The sequence below is a fragment of the Capra hircus genome, chromosome 14, assembly GCF_001704415.2.
Source record: "Capra hircus breed San Clemente chromosome 14, ASM170441v1, whole genome shotgun sequence".
Lineage (NCBI taxonomy): Eukaryota > Metazoa > Chordata > Mammalia > Artiodactyla > Bovidae > Capra > Capra hircus.
The window spans coordinates 73,293,647-73,312,134 of NC_030821.1; the positions used below are offsets into that span (position 1 = coordinate 73,293,647).

An 18,488-nucleotide genomic window follows, 5' to 3' on the forward strand; every position below is an offset into this window, starting at 1 on the left:
CCATTTCCTTCTCCAGTGCATGAAAGTGAAAAGTGAAAGTGAAGTTGCTCAGTTGTGTCCGACTCTTCGTGACCCCATGGACTGCAGCCTACCAGGCTCCTCTGCCCATGGGATTTTCCAGGCAAGAGTACTGGAGTGGGATGCCATTGCCTTCTCCAATATGAAGCATAATACAACGTAAATATGTAAACGGAGACTTAGATCATGGGAAAGCACATTATAAAGCAGATCTTAGTGTGTATTTAGGTTTGTACTTAGATAATGCACTGCAGCTGCATTCGTCTCTGAGGTCTGAACATATCTGGGCATGTTTAGGAAAGTGGTTAGTGGTTTTAAAAGGTCTTATCATGGGGTGGGGAAGAAAATAGGATGGAGCAGTATGGTGGCCATCCCTGTAAACCACCAAGTTTGGCAACTTGCTTGTGGCTCAGATGATAAAGAAACTGCCTGCAGTGCAGGGGACGTGGGTTTGATCCCTGAGTTGGGGAAGATCCCCTGGAGAAGGGCATGGCAACCGTCTTCAGTATTCTTGCCTGGAGAATCACATGGACAGAGGAGCCTGGGAGCTACAGTTCGTGTGATTGCAAAGAGTGGACACGACTGGGCGACTAACACACTTTGGAAGTCTCACAAGACTTGGCATATGGTCACCGTCGTGGCTGTGATTTATTATAGCCAAAGGATACAAAACAAAGTCAGCAAAGGGAAAAGGCACACGGGGCAGAGCCTGGAGGAGACCAGCTGCAGCTTCCAGAACCTCTCCCAGTGGAACCACACAGGATACACTTAATTCCTCCAGCAGCAAGTTGTGATAGGCTGTACAATGTTGTCCACCAGGGAAGCTCATTAGAGACTCAGGACTCAAGGTTTTCTTGTCTGCCTCTGCCTGGCATATACCAAAATTCCAGACTCCCTGAAGGAAAGCAGTGTTCAGTACCCACCACACTGTCTGCATGAACCATTCAACCTCCAGGAGCTCTCTTATCAGTTAGGGGATGGTGGAACCCTCTTAAAATCCAAGGACCCAGATGCCAGGCGACAGCCAGTCTTATCATCTAAGGATAGCAGTCTCAGGTCTGCTGTGTTAACTCTTTTCTCACAAGGAGCCTCTTGGGAGGGAACTTGTCCTAACAGGAGGAGGGATTTGCTAGATGGGCTGTCCCAGAAATAGACTAACCTTTCGAGGAGGAAGGGTGGGTTCAGAGTGTAGTATGGTGACTATTGCCAATTCTTTCTTTAGCAGAGCCTGGGGAAACCGGATTAGTTCTAAGGAGAGAAAGGGCTTTGCACAATGCAGCCTACTTAAATAAAAAGCTTAGGAATTCAGAGGAGAAGGAAATGGCAACCCACTCCAGTATTCTAGCCTGGAGAGTCCCAGGGACAGAGGAGCCTGGTGGGCTGCCGTCTATGGGGTCACACAGAGTTGGACACGACTGGAGCGACTCAGCAGCAGCAGTGGGAATTCAGGAGAAGAGGTTTGGGCAGAGCGTTGCCTGGTGAAGGAGGGCAGCTCTGTTGGTTACCAGAGGTGAGATTATGTGAACAGTCTTATGAATGAAAAATGTTGCTGCCATACCTGTACACAAGGATGCTACGGCCGTCAAGTCACTACAGCCGCCCCTGAGACTGCTAAAACCCTCAGTGACTGCAGCCATGCCAACAGTGCACCCTGAGGGGACTCAGGATGGAAAAGAACAGGGCACTGGCTCCAGACAGCCAAGGCACGCATCAAAGGAATGGTTTCAATGAGCCCAGACTCTTACATATTCCCATTAACTTGAGATTGCTACGTCTCTTTAGTGATGAATCTTTTGATGTTCCGACTACCTGGTTTTTGTTGCAAAACACCTTATCTATCCTGGCTCTACGCCTGCCTCTTTCAAGCAGTCCCTCAGAGCTAAATGAGAAGCTGTCTTCCAAGCTTGAAGTCCTCAGAAAGTCAGCTAAATAAAACAAAACACGACTCTCAACATTTAGGTTGTACATTTTCTTTTCAGTCAACAATCTTTAAACAAAAGAAGACCAGGGTTGCGTACAAGAAATGAGGCCAGAGTTATGTTACCAGAAAGAGTATGATCATCGCAAGGAGTCCAAGTGAGGGTTTGGGGGAAGATTTCTCATGGTGGATTTTATTTTGCATGTCTAAGTGGAAGAGTGGAAGTGGAAGACCACCCCCTGCCTTGGCCTAAGAGGTGGAGCTTCCTCTTAGGGAGCCAATCAAGCCTCACAGAATCATTTTACAGTGATACAGAGCTCACCCTTTCCTCCAAGGCTCCCTGGTCAGTGGAGGTGACATAATTAAGATAGAAGAGGTTTGGAATTTGATCATTTCAATAGAGAGGTCTGGTACTTCCAAGAAAATGGGCAGTTGAGGCCACGCTGAATAAAATGGTTCTGGCTAACACTGACAACGTGTGGAGAGGTTTGTCCCCACATGACCAAACAGTTCTCCAGCACCAGCTGTCCTTCACATCAACCCGATTCTGATACTGTCTACCTGGAGAGAGTGTCATATTCCATAAGTTAAGGTCTCAGTCTTGCAACAATGCCTACCTTCTCAACTGCGCCACTCCACTTCCAACTGGCTATAAACTGGAATTTCCAATCGTCCCCTCCTTAGGTTCGATTAATTTGCTAGAGCAGCTTACAGAACTCAGAGAAACATTTGACTTACTGTGCTGTGCTAAGTTGCTTCAGTTGTGTCCGACTCTTTGTGACCCTACGGACTAGAGCCTGCCAGGCTCCTCTGCACCTGGTGTAAGGCGAGTCCAGAGAAAAAGAGAGTGAGCCGGGCAGCCAGGCAAGAAAAAGGAAATTTTTTAGATGGAAAAGACAGGGTGACTGGCCCTTAAGGAGAACCAGAGTTCTCCCTTTCTGACAGAGTCCTTCCTTCCTCCAGTCTGGAATCTGGTGGTCTCGCAGCTTTGAGAAGATAGGCGCCAGTGAGATAACAGGATGCCATTTGGGCAATTTGGGCAATTTGGTCAGTCTCACAGATCACTGTGATTTATTCTTTGTTTGCGAGTTTGACATATCAAGCTATCTTATCAGTGAGACCCCATGTGGGCCCTATTACATGGGATTTCCCAGGCAAGGATACTGGAGTGGGTTGTTGTGCCCTCTTCCAGGGGATCTTCCCAACCCAGGGATCGAAACTTAGTCTCTTGTGTCTCCTGCATTGGCAGGTGGGTTCTTTGCCACTAGCGTCGCCTGGAGAGCCCTTTGTCTGAGCAGTGAGTCTCAACATAAAACATTCATTGAACCATGTTGTAAACAGATGTGCTGCCATCCAGCTGTGTTGTTCCATTTATAGAGCACAAGCAGAGTCGATTTAGCATAACTCTGAAGGACCCTAGGATTTCAGAGTGATAAGTGAGCATTTGCTGCAGCTTAAATTCACCAGCTGCATTAGCCCATAACAAGAAAGTCAGCTTGTCCTTTGAAGCTTTGAAGTCAGGCATTGACTTCTCCTCTCTAGCTATGGAAGTTCTAGATGACAGTTTCTTCCAATAGAAGTCTCTTTTGTCTACACTGAAAACCCTGTTGTTTGGCATAACCACCTTCATTCATTATTTACCTTATACCAGATTTCCTGGATAATTGTCTGCAGCTTCTGTGAAAGCACTTGCTGCTTCACCTTGCACTTTTATCTTACGGAACTGGCTTCTTTCCTTCAACCCCAGGAATGGTCTTATGATTTCAAACATTTCTTCAGCCACTTCCTCACCTCTCTCAGAGAACTGAAGAGAGAGAAGGGCTTATGATCTGCCTCTTGAGAAATCTGTATGCAGGTCAGGAAGCAACAGTTAGAACTGGACATGGAACGACATACTGATTCAAAATAGGAAAAGGAGTACTTTGAGGCTGTATATTGTCACCCTGCTTATTTAACTTCTATGCAGAGTACATCATGAGAAACGCTGGACTGGAAGAAACACAAGCTGGAATTAAGATTGCTGGGAGAAATATCAATAACCTCAGATATGCAGATGACACCACCCTTATGGCAGAAAGTGAAGAGGAACTAAAAAGCCTCTTGATGAAAGTGAAAGTGGAGAGTGAAAAAGTTGGTCTAAAGCTCAACATTCAGAAAATGAAGATTATGGCATCCGGTCCCATCACTTCATGGGAAATAGATGGGGAAACAGTGGAAACAGTGTCAGACTTTATTTTTGGGCTCCAAAATCACTGCAGATGGTGATTGCAGCCATGAAATTAAAAGACGCTTACTCCTTGGAAGGAAAGTTATGACCAACCTAGATAGCATATTCAAAAGCAGAGACATTACTTTGCTGACTAAGGTCCATCTAGTCAAGGCTATGGTTTTTCCTGTGGTCATGTATGGATGTGAGAGTTGAACTGTGAATAAGGCTGAGCACCAAAGAATTGATGCTTTTGAACTGTGGTGTTGGAGAAGACTCTTGAGAGTCCCTTGGACTGCAAGGAGATCCAACCAGACCATTCTGAAGGAGTTCAGCCCTGGGATTTCTTTGGAAGGAATGATGCTAAAGCTGAAACTCCAGTACTTTGGCCACCTCATGGGAAGAGTTGACTCACTGGAAAAGACTCTGATGCTGGGAGGGATTGGGGGTGGGAGGAGAAGGGGACGACAGAGGATAAGATGGCTGGATGGCATCACGGACTCGATGGACGTGAATCTGAGTGAACTCCGGGAGTTGGTGATGGACAGGGAGGCCTGGCGTGCTGGGATTCATGGGGTCGCAAAGAGTCGGAGACAACTGAGCAACTGAACTGAACTGAACTAAGGAAATGTTGTGGCTGCTTTGGTGTTCTATCTAGACGCTCAAATCTTGTTATCAGCAATAAAGGCTTCCAAGGTGGCGCTAGAGGTCAAGAACCTGCCCACCAATTAAGGAGATTTAAGAAACTTGGGTCTGATCCCTGGGTGGGGAAGATCCCCTGGAAGAAGGCATGGCAACCCACTTCAGTATTCTTGCCTGGAGAATCCCCATGGACAGAGGAGCCTGGAGGGCTACAGTCCATAGGGTCGCACAGAGAGGCCATTGTAGGGTTATTAACTGGCCTAATTGCAATATTGTTGTGTCTTAGGGAATGCGGAGGCCTAAAGAGAGGGAAAGGGCGTAATCAGAACATGCACTATTTACCGATTAAGTTTGTTTATATGGGCAGAGTCCTTGGTGCCCCACAACAATTACAATAGGAACATCAAAGATCACTGATCACAGATCACTGTAACAAACATAACTAATGCAAACGCTCGAAATAGAGCAAGAATCATTAGAATGTGACGGACACTAAATGAGCAAATGCAGCTGGAAAAATGCTGCTGATAAACGTTCTTGATGCAGAGTTGTCATCAACCTGAATTTGTAAAGAAACATAAAAAAAAAGAAATAAAGGCAGTATCTGCAAAGTACAATAAAATAAAGTACAATAAGACAGAAAGTGCCTAGATTTTATTATCTAAAGTCTTGGGGTTCAGCCAAAGGCGGTGCTCTGTGACAACCTAGAGGGTTGGGATTGGGGGAGGGAGATAGGAGGGAGTTTTAAGAAGGAGGGGATCTATGTATACTTATGGTTGATTCATGTTGATGTATGGCAGAAACACAATATTGTAAAATAATTATCCTCCAGTGAAAAATAAAAAACTGTACAGTCCTGGAGTCCAGTAGGAACAACTCTGGGTCCCCTTCTGGTAAAGAGTCACAGGCAGCTATTGGGGGTGCTGGTGGAGTCAGGGCCCTGGGGCATGGGTGGTGACCCCAGGAAAGCAGCAGAGATGGGAGCTTGGCAGAGAGGAGGTCCCCAGAAGGTTCTGTCTCACTGGGAAAAGGAGCCCTGGCACCGTGAATGATTCCCAGAAATGCCTGGAACAATAGCTGCAACTCCATCCTCAGTAGGTGGAGCAAGAGCCAGCGGTTTCAGCCTGTGAACCCACCTACTGAGACCCAGGGAAATCTGGGTGACATGAGATAGAATGCAGAGATAATACCAGAAAAAACATTAACTCGCAGATAGGCAAATACAGTGTCAGTGCTGGTCTCAAAGAAATATGGACAAAGGAAATTAAAAAAAATTCTCTTCTATTTTTATCTGCATAACGTAAGGAACATTAAGTGGAATTCAATTCATAACTCTGCACAGGCCTCTTAGATCACCTCCAACAATCTTTATTTGGCCTTGTATCGATTTGTAAATGTTTTTATTTATAGAAACCTCCAAGAAAAGGAGAGGAGGCAAGGCAGGCAGTGGTATATGTTATAAAAATGATCCTGAGGTAAAATTAAGTATGCCTCCCCACCCCCTGCCACCGTTGCCCACATCTTTTATTCATGCAACAACAGGAGAAGAACCACCTCCTCTTTCCTTCAGGGGCAGGAAATGTTGCCTAAAAGAACTTGAGTTTTACCGAGGAGGAAGGGCAGGTGGTAGGCCATATTTTCTCAAGGTCTCCTAACAATATCTGTCACTTCACACACTCTTGTAGAAGCCAGCCACTCCTCCAGTGAGATGCAGAGACCAAATCCTCTTTTCTTGGACCTGGACAGGCCTCTGGGATGGCCCTGATGAGTAGCATGTGGCAGAAGAGAGCTGAGTCACTTCTGAAACTAGGCCATGGAAATACCAGGCACTTTGTCACCCTTCTACCTGGAGGCTCAGTCTTGGACCCTCACGGCCACCGCTGAGGAAGCCCAGACCTCATAGACACATGTGGGTATCCTGGCTTTCAGCCAGCTCAGGTTCTGGCCAAGAGCCAGCCTCAGCTGCCAAAGGTGTGAGTGAAGTCATCTCCAGGGTCATCCAGCCTCCGGATCTCAAGCTCTCCATGGCTTTGGGTCTTAAGTTGAGGCTCCAGACACAAAGGAGAAAAGATGCGTCGTCCCCAGTGTGTTGGTGTGTGTTTCTGGCCTGCAGAAACTGTGAGCACACTAAAGTGGCTGTCTTACGGTGCTAAGCATGGTTGCTTATGTTGTGTAGGGCAGCTAGAGCAGGCGCTGTATGTTCCTTTGATGGCGGAAATCAGCAGACTTAGTAACAGTACCACCCAGAGTACTGAGGCAGAGCCTGTGGCTCACCGTGGTTAGTGGTCCCTGAAGGACCATGGACGGATCCACTTTCCCAGCACAGATGATGCAAAATCCCTTCATGTTGGATTTAATTTCCCTCTGAAGAGTCTCTGTGTGCTTATAATGATCCCAACAACTGATGGTCTTAGCCAGGAATAGGGGCCTTGTGCACTTGGTCCTGATTTCCCCTTCACCAGAGGGCCTCTGCTCTGTCTCTGGGCCTTGGTAACACCACCCTGCTCCCACCCAACCCTGAGAGGGCTCACCTGGACCCTGGGACCCAGCACATCACCCACCTCAGGTCAGTGATGACACAGACAGAGGGTCAGTGTACATATAAGCCCCAGGTGAGTCTCAGGAGGCTTCTCAGGTGGCCCTAGTGGTAGAGAACCTGCCTGCCAATGCAGGAGACCCCGGAGACACAGGTTCGATCCCTGGGTTGGAAAGATTCCCTGGAGGAGATCATGGCAACCCACTCCAGTGTTCTATGCCTGGAGAATCGCATGGACACAAGAGCCTGGTGGGCTACAGTTCTGGGGTTGCAAAGAGTTAGACATGACTGAGGGATTTAGCATGCATGTAACTCTCAGGAATGGTGACCACTTCAGTGTGGAAGGCAGACTGGATGCCTGGGGGGACGTGGTGGGAGATGTGGCCTCATAGCAGGTGGGGGCCTGCATCTGATGGGCTCAGACTTGTTCTCTAGGCAACAGTCATGGGCTATGGGGGGTGCCGTCATACCAACACAGCAGATGACGAGAGATGGCATACAGATAGATGCTGACAGTGGTTTTGGAGAAGACTAGAGGAGCTCTTTTTGCAGGAGAATTGATGGGATTGAGTTACCAACTGAAGGCTGAACATCACTTCACTTTAGTCACTCAGTTGTGTCGGACTCTTTGTAATCCCATGGACTGCAGCATGCCAGGCTTCCCTGTCCATCACCAACTCCCAGAGCTTGCTCAAACTCATGTCCATCGAGTCGGTGATGCCATCCAACCATCTCATCCTCTGTCATCCCCTTTTCCTCCCGCCTTCAATCTTTCCCAGCATCAGAGTCTTTTCCAATGAATTAGTTCTTCACATCAGGTGGCCAAAGGATTGGAGTTTCAGCTTCAGCATCAGTCCTTCCAATGAAGAATCAGGACTGATTTCCTTGAGGATGGACTGGTTTGATTTCTTTTCAGTCCAAGGGACTCTCAAGAAGTTTGAACACAGGAAGCAGTGATGGTGTTTTCTCAACTGGATGATTGGAAAGTAAATCCATGAAACAATAGCCAGAACACAAGAAGCAGAATAAATAAAGTGGCAGGAAAGACGAGAGGACATGCCAGAGAAGACTCCTGATGGCCCAGACGAGTTGGTTGAATTCGAGGAATGTACCTGAGGCCTGAGATGGGGATTCCAGGGGCAGAGCACTGGCAGCACAAGCCACAGGGATGTGCCCACGTGTCCCAGAGAGGCAGGCTGTGCTCGTGGAGATGACGTGCCAAAGGGGTCACGTGAGTACCGGCCCGACGTGATGAAGGAGGAGGAGCCACAGGTCACTTGCAGGAGGCGAGCGAGGACCGGGAGACAAGGTTCTCGGGGAGAACCTTCCCTGGCACCTGATGTGTTCCTTGCACTTAGTAGGTGCTCAGGAAATGTGCATTCATTGAAGAGACCCATGAGCATATCCAACTGAGGCTCAAAGAAGACACAGACCCAAGGGAAGGAGCAACAACAGGAAACAGGCGTGTCACTGAGCCGAGGTCTGCTGTGAGAGTGCAGATGCATCAGCCTGACATGCATCAGCTGGAGACGGGGTGACACTTTCCCTCCGAAGTGTCAGGCGAGCTGCGACAGACTGTGAAAGGTGGCTGGTGCGTGCTGTGCGTGGAGCCCCAGCTGCCAGGCAGAGGGCAGCCTTCTGGGAAGGGGCGAGCACCAGGGCACCACCCTCGGGCCTTGCATGGCTCACACACCTCCCATCAGAGTCACGGTTGCTGGCCTCCTCTTGACATTGGCAGGCTATTCACATGCGGGGGCTCCTGCCGCAGCACTTGTCATGGTAGCTGGGTGCGGGATGCAGAGACAAGACCACTGTGCTGGCGCCTGTGGAACGTCACGGCCAGTGATACAGAAGGACCGGTTTGTGCTGCTCAAGAGAAAAAAAAATAAGTGGGAGAAAAAAAAAATGCAGGGACTGGCGTGTTTGGGTCCTGGGGACAGAGGATGACATCACATGCCATGCAGTGTCCTTTCTCCTGGGGACTGAGGAGGAAAAACACCCTCCACTGTCCCAGGGGGAGCTGATGTAAGGCTGAAGTAGGGAGCCTTCTCGAAGAGAGAGATGAGCACAGGCAGAGAGCGAGGAGGACGATGAAAAGAGAATTTGGAAAAACAGCCAGGGCAGCGATTCTGGCATCATGGGTTACTGTTAGTATACTTTTTTTTTTTTTTTTACTGTACTGAGTCTTGGTTGTGGCACTTGGGTTTAGCTACCCTGGGACATGTGGGATCTTAGTTCCCCTGCATTGGAAGGCAGATTCTTGACCACTGGACCACCAGGGAAGTCCCCAATTAGTGTACACTTAACACTGAGTGCTCACCTTGCAGCTGTGATCAACACATGCTATAGGTTGCCCTTTCTTCAATGTGGGTGGTCTTTCCCTGCCCCTGGATGAAAATTTAAGCAGATCCAGTGATACTTTCTTGTATTTCTAGGTGACCCTTCAGCCATTTGAATCCTATCCTCAGTCTCCACTCAGTAAAGAGATTGTCCCCATCAAGGTCCAAACCGTGGTAAAACATCAACTCTTCTCCCTCCCCTGCCGCCTTCTCAGGCTGATCAGGATGGAAACCAGCAACTGGCAGAAGGCTGTTCTCTCCTCCTGCTCCCCTGCTCCCGACCCGCCCCAGACACCAGGATCTCTAGCCCCATCCTGGACGGGTTGGGGGGACAGGGTGAGGGCAGACAGGCAGAGGGGACTGCGGCCCCACCACCGCACTGTGTGTCCTGGAACTTGGCCACTGGGGAGCTGTAGCCAGGGAGTAAGGAAGGCCCAGATGTTTATTCCCTGCTCCCTCCCTGGGAAGAAGGTGGGGCTCCTGCCACTTGTCTGCTACCCTCTCTGGGCCTGGTGACCAGTCCCTCCTCTTCCCACTCGAGCCCCAAACTCCGAGTGGCCAGGATCTTGACGGCTGCAGGTAAGGTAAGTCCTTACAGCTCGGTCAGGCTTCCTGCTCTGTCGGCCGGGCGGAGGGTTGAAACTGACTTTTCTTCCCCTGGAGGCCTTATCATCGACTCCGGAGAGGTTCCCAGTTCGTCCATCCCCTACATGCCCCAGCCCTGGCCTCGGGGTCCTCCTCCTCAACCCCCTAGGGTTGCACACACACCCTGAGCCTCTGTCGTGGGGCTTCTCACCCCCCTAGGGAGCGCCGATGGACCAGTCCGAGCTGCCAGCATCTCCCACTTCCGGTTCTTAGGAAAGGCGTGCACAGCGCTGCCCCCAGCCTCACGTTTCTCAGGCGTGAGTCGGGTACCAGCTGTGTGCCCCCGACTTCGGGAAGCCCTCCTCGAAGCTCTCCAGTGAGGTTACCTGGAGAACTTCTCACTAAGCCTGGACTACAAGGAAGGACCCTAACGCGGACGTAAAAGGTGGTGGTGCTCTCCAAAGACGTGTTCATCTACCCTCACCTTCAAAGTCCCTCGAAAGCCCCCCATCCAGTAGGACTGAAGTGAGAACACAACACCACCCCAAGAATCTTCCAGCTTTATCCCCAAAGATATAACCCTCCACAAAGCCCCTCTACTCTGAAATCCCTTTTTCACATTCCCAAAGGGAGGGAGCAGTTTCAAGACTAGAGAAAGTAGGTTTGTGACAGTTTCCTTGGAAAATATTGTCATGTGAATTGTTTCATTCACTTTGGTAGGAAAAAAAAAAACTCATATTGGAAATTTTGTCAAAAATGATTTTAAAAGAATTCTATTTTAACAACTTGCTACACTATTTTAGGGCCAGTCCCTTGACCTTTGGGAGTCTCAGTTGTTAAAACTGTAAAAGGGGACTTCCCTGGTGGCGCAGTGGATGAGAGCCTGCCTGCCCATGCAGGGGCACAGGTTCGATCCCTGGTCTGGGAAGATTCCACATGCTGGGAAGCAACTAAGTTCAAGCACTGTAACTACTAAGTCCAAGCTCTATGAGCCATGACTACTGTAGTCCATGCGCCCAAGAGCCTGTGCTCCACGACAAGAGAAGCCGCCCATGAAAAGCCAGCCCCTAGAAGCCCACACACCACAACTAGGAGTAGCTCCCACTCTGCAGCTAGAGGAAGCCTGCACACAGCAACAAAGATCCAGTGCAACCAAAATAAATAAATTTAAAAAAAAACCTGTAAAACATGAGAGTGAGTGCCGAGGTGTTCATTCAATCTCCCAGTACACAGATGTCCCTCGCCAGTTTGCTTTTATGAAAGACCTATGGTAGTATGTTTTCTCTAAATGAAAGAAATCAGGATGATTTTGGCTTTCGCGAGAAAAGACGAAGAGCAACCACTGTGTTCAGCGTTTCTTTTCCAGTGATCTGTCATGTAGAGCGGCAGTGAGAGAAGCCCTGCCGCCAAGCTTCTTCCCCAGGAACCACACTCAGCATCTCTGCATCCAGCCGCCAGGGCTGTGAACCGTGTCTGTGAGCATCTGTGCTTTATCTGGACGTCGGGCCGTTGCTTCTTCGCCTTACACCGCTATGGTTTATAGGAGGTTCCGTTATTTTTGAACGAAGCCCGTTTAGTTCCTTCGTATTTCCTCTAAATTCTGCTTGAAAATGGACTCTGTGTGCCTTTAGATTTTGCAGCTAAAAGGCACGAGCTGATGATACTTTTGGCATTCTACTTGGAAATCTCTTTCACTAACCCCAATAAGTCATCAGGGACATTTTTCCATGTTACCCCCAGGAAACAGTTTGGCTAAACTTTCTCTACAGAAGGAAGGTCTCCTTTGTTCAAGCGCTAAAGAGCATTTTCCTCTTTCCACTGAAAGCCAGGAGGTGAGTTTCTGTCATCGGCCACAGAGGGGTGCTGCTCAGCTCCTCGTAGAGAGAATCAGCCACGTGGAGAGCAAACAGCTCGCAGCCTCCAGCTGCAGCACCTTCAAGACCTACTTCAGCTCTCCAGATTTGGCCATCTCCCTCTCCCTGGCTTCCCTGCAACCACTAAACGTGGCAGGGGCTGCCGGGCACAGCCATTTCTGTCCAACATGCCTGTCTTCCTTCCATGGGCCGTCTTGCCCTGGAGCTGCCAGCTGGGTTGGCTGAGATGTTCTCAGCACTGCATTGCGGTCTGAGGCTCCGTTTAGCCAATCCTCCTCCATCCTCACCCTTCTTCATTTTGCGGATGTCAAGCCTGTATCTAAAACCTAAAGTCTGAAGCCTTTCTTACTCCAGCTCCCTCTCTTCAGCATTCTAAGCCATTACCCTCAATATATCTCTCACACTTCTCTCTCTTGGTGTCTGCTTCCTGGAGGGAGCCAACTGTCACAAACCTCCTCAAGGTCCTTCTAGCTTCTGACCGCCTTAAGCAATGACTGTACGTCTTTGGTTTTAGTTATGGTAATGCGCTACTTCCAGGTGCCAAATCCGGTTTTGGTAGCTATTGCTGCAGGGCAAACTCTCCCTATGTCTATAGGATGACAACAACCATTTTATTTTGCTCACAGTGTTGTGGGTCAGAGTTTAGGAAGGCTCATCTGGGCCGTTCTCACTTTGGCTTGTCTCACACAGTTGCAGCCAGACGGTGGCCAGGACTGGACGTCAAAGATGGCGCACTCACAGGTCTGGTAGATGACGCCATCAGCTGAGAGTGCTTCTGGGGCTGTGGGCAGGAACACCTGCTGTGGCATCTCCAGCATAGGGAAGTTGGACTTTTTACATGGCATCTGGATTCCCCCAGAGGGAATGTACCAAGAGAATCAAATGGCAGTGATATCGCCTTTTCTGATTTAGCCCTGATAACCATGTTGTTATTGTTTAGCCGCTAAGTCATGTCCAACTCTTTGTGACCCTATGGACTGTAGCCCGCCCGAATCCTCTGTCCACGGGATTTCCCAAGCAAGAACACTGGAGTGGGTTTCCATCTCCTTCTCCAGGGGATCTTCCCAACCCAGGGATCAAATCCATGTCTCCTCCATTGCAGGTGGATTCTTTACCGCCGAGCCATCTGGGAAACCCTTGACAACCATGTAACATCATTTTATCATTATGCTACAGGTCGCAAGCAAGTCACTAAGGTTGGCCCGTATTCAAGACAAGAGATCAGAGAATCCACCTCTTGATGGAAGGAGTGTCATACAATTTGCAGACATCCACAGTAACCGATTCGACAGTAGCAGAACCTACCAGTGAACCCCGTACATGGCACTAAACCCCAGGGAACCATCCATCACCTGCTTTTGCCTGGCAGGTTGATTACACTGGAACATTTCCATCCATTGTGGAAGAAGCGGTACCTTGCTCTCACTGGAATATATGTTTACTCTGAGTGTGAATCTGCCTTCCTTCCCTATAGCACTTCTGCCAAAACCACCATCTGTGGGTTTACGTAATGGCAGCCACGTTCACTGCCGCAGTACTTCACGGAGCACCGCCTCTGACCAGGGGACTCGTTACAACAAATGAAGCATGCCTATGGAGCCTGCATCTATGGAATTGACTGGACTCACCACGTTCATCATCACTCTGGAGCAGCTGGCCTGCTAGAACACTGAAGTGGCCTTTTTCAGACTCACCTACAGTGCCAGTGAAGTGAAGTCGCTCAGTCGTGTCCGACTCTATGCGACCCCATGGACAGTAGCCTACCAGGCTCCGCCGTTCATGGGATTTTCCAGGCAAGAATACTGGAGTGGGCTGCCATTTCTTTCTCCAGGGGATCTTCCCAAACCAGGGATTGAACCCGGGTCTCCTGCACTGCAGACAGACGCTTTACCGTCTGAGCCACCAGGGAAGCCCAACTGGGTGATAATACTTTGTGTGGGTGAGATAATGTTCCCAAGAGTGAAGTACAGACTCTGAATTACTATCCAACATGTGGTGCTGTTTCTCCCAGGGCCAAGGAGCATGGATCTGGGATTGAGGTATCAAAATGCGAGAGGTTCCTCTCACTAACACCCCTAATGACTCAGAGGCCATGTTTACTCCTGTTTCTGCAACTCTGGGCTCTGCTGGTTTAGAAGCATTGGTTCTGGAGGCAAGAGCACCTCCACTTCCTTCTGACTGCGGGCTTTGTCACTGCCTGACGTGGTACACGTGTGCATATTTCACCGCCTTGTTACCACCACTCTGTGAGAACAGAGCAGGTCCCAGGGCTCAGTAGCTACTTATGTATCTGTTGATTTGTGTGTGTGTACTGTGGGGGAGGGGGGAGAGGAGTGAGAGGAGTTGGGGGAGGAGTCTGGTTTAAATGCTAGTAAGTCTTGATCAGAGAAATGACAGTTTTCCTATGTTGTATCTGGAATAGTGAGTTAATAATGTTCTAGATAAAGCTGCTCCTAAGTCACTTCAGTCATGTCCAACTCGGTGTGACCCCACAGATGGCAGCCCACCAGGCTCCCCTGTCCCTGGGATTCTCCAGGCAAGAACACTGGGGTGGGTTGCCATTTCCTTCTCCAATGCATGAAAGTGAAAAGTGAAAGTGAAGTCGCTCAGTCGTGTCCAGCTGTTCACGACCCCATGGACAGCAGCCTACCAGGCCCTTCCGTCCATGGGATTTTCCAGGCAAGAGTACTGGAGTAGGGTTGCCATTGCCTTCTCCTAGATAAAGCAGAGGTACCGGTTTAATGGTCAGTGCTTTCTTTAACCTGTGACTTCATCTGTCTGCCCAGGTCCATGGTTCTGGGATTTACAATCAGCACGTTTCTGTAATTGTTCTACGATTTACTAAACATTTTAACTAACCAATGCTTTATTACAAAAAATTATACAGCATTTGGAAGGTACATGTTTTAATTGTAAACTGGTTTTAGAATATTAATGTACTAAGTAGAAGCTAATGCATTGGAGTAGTAATACTGAAAATAACTGTGTCTACCCCGTAAATAACACACACACTCTCTCTTTATGGAGCAAATCTGGGTCTTGCAGGTCACAGGCAGTAAGGCCTGAGATTTCAAATCAAAGGAGGCACTTCGGGATTATCTTCAAAGTCGGGATCTTCCTCACTTGGTATAATTTTGGGTTCAGGGCGAACTCTTCTGGGCATGTGTGTTTTCTCCTGAACTATGTTGGCCACATCAGGGATGGAACGCTTGCTGGGGTCTACTTCTAGTTTCTCCATTTGCTGGCTTCTAGAACAACAGAAAGGGCAAAGGAAACAGAGATATCATTTTGAAATAAATTTCAAGTAGATTTCACTCATTCATTTGTTTGTTTGGCAAACATCGGCAAGTACTCTCCCTGGAGTATAGGAGACTGTTCCTGGATTCAAGTGGCTTAAAGCCTTGTAGAAGCAGGAGTCAACGCTTGAAGAAATAAAGGGTGCTGTAGGGCCATGCTAACACACAGGCAGTTGGAGGACAGGACAGTTGGCAGACTCTGCTCACCTAAGACTTTTTTGATAACTGAAATGATACGGTAGGCCAAGTCTCACAGCCAGGAGCAATAATAGAATCACATCTGGCAGGTTTCACTCCTGAATGGAGCTAATCAGGCTCCTAAGACCCTGCTGCTTCAGACAATCCAGCCTGCTGCGGTTGGCGCGCTCAGTCACTCAGTTGTGTTTGACTCTTTGCAACCCTTTGGATGGTAGCCCACCAGGCTCCTCTGTCCATGGGATTTTCCAGGCAAGAATACTGGAGTAGTTTGCCATTTTCTCCACCAGTGGATCTTCCTGACCCAGGGATTGAACCTACGTCTCCCTCATCTCCTATATTTCAGGCAGTTCTTTTTTTTATTTAATTGAAGGCTATTTACAATATTGTCGTGCTTTTTGTTTGTTATACATTGACATGAATCAGCTATGAGTGTACATGTGTCCCCTATCCTGAACCCTGCTCCCTCCTCCCTCCCCATCCCGTCCCTCAGGGTTGTCCCAGTGCTCCGGCTTTGAGCGCCAAGCAGGCTCTTTACTGCTGAGCCGTCGGGGAAGCCCACGGTTTGGCAGGGACATTCATACTACCACGTTCAGATGCGTGCCAAGCCCACAGTTCTTTCCCTCCTGTGGGAACGTGCACCCAGTGCTCGTGGCGATAGCTGGAGTGAAAGGGAAGCCGGAAGCCTTTCTGCTGGCCAAGGAATCCCGTGATCACTGTCACATAGAAAACTCGAAATGACACAGTCCCAGGGCTGTTTTTCTGGCCATTTCCTCCATAGGCCTGGAGTTGGACCCAGTAAGCTGCAGTTATGTCAAGTTCCCCTCACGATGTGGATGATTTTGAAATAATTTTGGAATCAGTTATTTGACAGATATACATTAAGAGCCTACAGCACTCAAGTAGCTGTGCTAGACATTAGCAATACCATGGTTTGTGCAGACAGACAAGGTTCCTGGGAACATCTAGGGGCGCAGAGTAGTGCTCAATAGAAAAGTTATCTCGTCGTCATGTAACTGTCTCACTGTCCATCTGTTCCTCCTGTCAGACTGGCATCTTTGAAGGAAAGATTTGTCTCTTTCACCTTATATCTCTGGCATACAGCTTCACTGAATAAATAGCTATTGAATAACTAGAAAAATTCACTACTGTGAAATACTGAAATTAAATAGGCAATTAGCTCTGACCTATGTGGTTCAGACCGTAAAGAATCTGCCTGTAGTGTAGGAGACCCAGGTTCGATCCCTGGGTCAGGAAGGTCCCCGACCAGGGGAGGTTGGGGAGGAGGGAATAGCTACCCAGTCCAGTATTCTTGCCTGGAAAATTCCATGCACAGAGAAGCCTGGCAGCTACAGTCCATGAGGTTGAGAAGAGTGAGACGTGACTGAGCAACTAACCCTTTCAGTTAAAGAAAATCACAGTCTACTCCAGGAGTTCCAAACCCACGTCCTCCGGCCAAATTCCTGCAGCAGACACAAACTGGTGGGGAAGGGAGGTTCAGTTTTCTCTGGAAAGTGTAAATTCATTTGCTCTTGCAACCCTTCCCCCTCACGTCTGTAGTCTGCTCAGCCCTTGAAAGGATCTGACTTTTTGATTCCTTTGTACTTTGGCTGGGCTTCCTTGGTAGCTCCGATGGTTAAGAATCTGCCTGCAAGGTGGGAGACCTGGGTTCAGTCCCTGGGTTGGAAGTATTTTGATTAATATACCTGGACCTGCTGAAGAAAAACACAAGTTGGATTTTAAAATGGCATTTTCTGAAGTCCCAGATTATACACTATAAACTATGCAGGGAGTTTCAGTTTTCAGAGACTTACATTACAGTTGTTCTTAACTATAGCTCTACTTCTTAATTATTCTGTTCTTACTTAACAAACTGTGATATCTATGGCTTAATTAAGTAACTATCTAAATTCATCTGTGATAATTATGTTGTCCTTGACTTTGAAGAAAAGCAGCCCATCTCTATTCTGGGCATATCTCTTGGGCTATAGTTTCTGGATCACAGTAATAAACAGTGAACTTAGTATTCGGTTATCTGCAGCTCTCCAACTTCAGATGTTTTGAGGAGCGGTTTGTGTGCAGGGTTTTAATTACTTATGAATCCCTGGGGCTAATAAGCAGTGAACAGCAAGGCCTGGGGCACTCAAGGACCACATTTATCCCCAAAATAAAGAGGAGAGGGAATTTTTCCCCGTGCTGCTTTCCGCCTCACATCGAGGCCTGTAGAGACAGATGCCTGCTGCAGGTTTTATCCGTCACCTGACTGTCAGACCAGAACCTCTAGCACCTAGTAAGAACAGGTGGAAGACGGCGTGAATAAATGTATTATGGAAGAATGCAAGGAAAAAAGAAAATGTCTAAAATCAGCAGGTGTAAACTACATCAAAGATTGAGTCCTCTATTAAAGAATACAAAGGATTTTCAGGGCGGTGAAACTACTCTGCATGACACTATAGTAGTGGATGCATGTCACTGTTTACTCTTGTTGCTTAGTTGCTCAGCCATGTCTGACTCTTTGTGCCTCTAGACTGTAGCCCGCCAGGCTCCTCTGTCCAAGGGATTTCCCAGGCAGGAATAGTGGGGTGGGTTGCTACTTCCTTCTCCAGGGGATCTCCTCAACCCACGGGTTGAACCTGTTTCTCTTGCATTGGCAGGTGGATTCTTTACTGCTGAGCCACCTGGGAAGCTGTTACATATTTGTCGAAATCCAAAGAACACACAGCACCAAGACTGAGCTCTTATGCAAATTTTGGATGTGGGTGATAATGATGCAGGAAGGCAGCTTCATCAGTTGTAACAAACCTTCTCTTCTGGTATAGGGTGTGGATAATGAAGGAGGCTATGCACCTGTAGGGAAAGCAGGTATTTGGGAAATCTCT

At 48.3% G+C, this 18,488-nt stretch overlaps 1 protein-coding gene across 1 annotated transcript in view; it reads right to left on the reverse strand.

The window, feature by feature from the left end:
* Window positions 15,013-18,488, reverse strand: part of LRRC6 (leucine rich repeat containing 6) — a 73,305-nt gene continuing 69,829 nt past the window's right edge. The window contains exon 12 of the mRNA XM_005688841.3: window positions 15,013-15,366. Coding sequence (XP_005688898.2) covers window positions 15,189-15,366 — 178 coding nt within the window. The 3' untranslated portion in view covers window positions 15,013-15,188. The remainder of the gene's footprint in view (window positions 15,367-18,488) is intronic.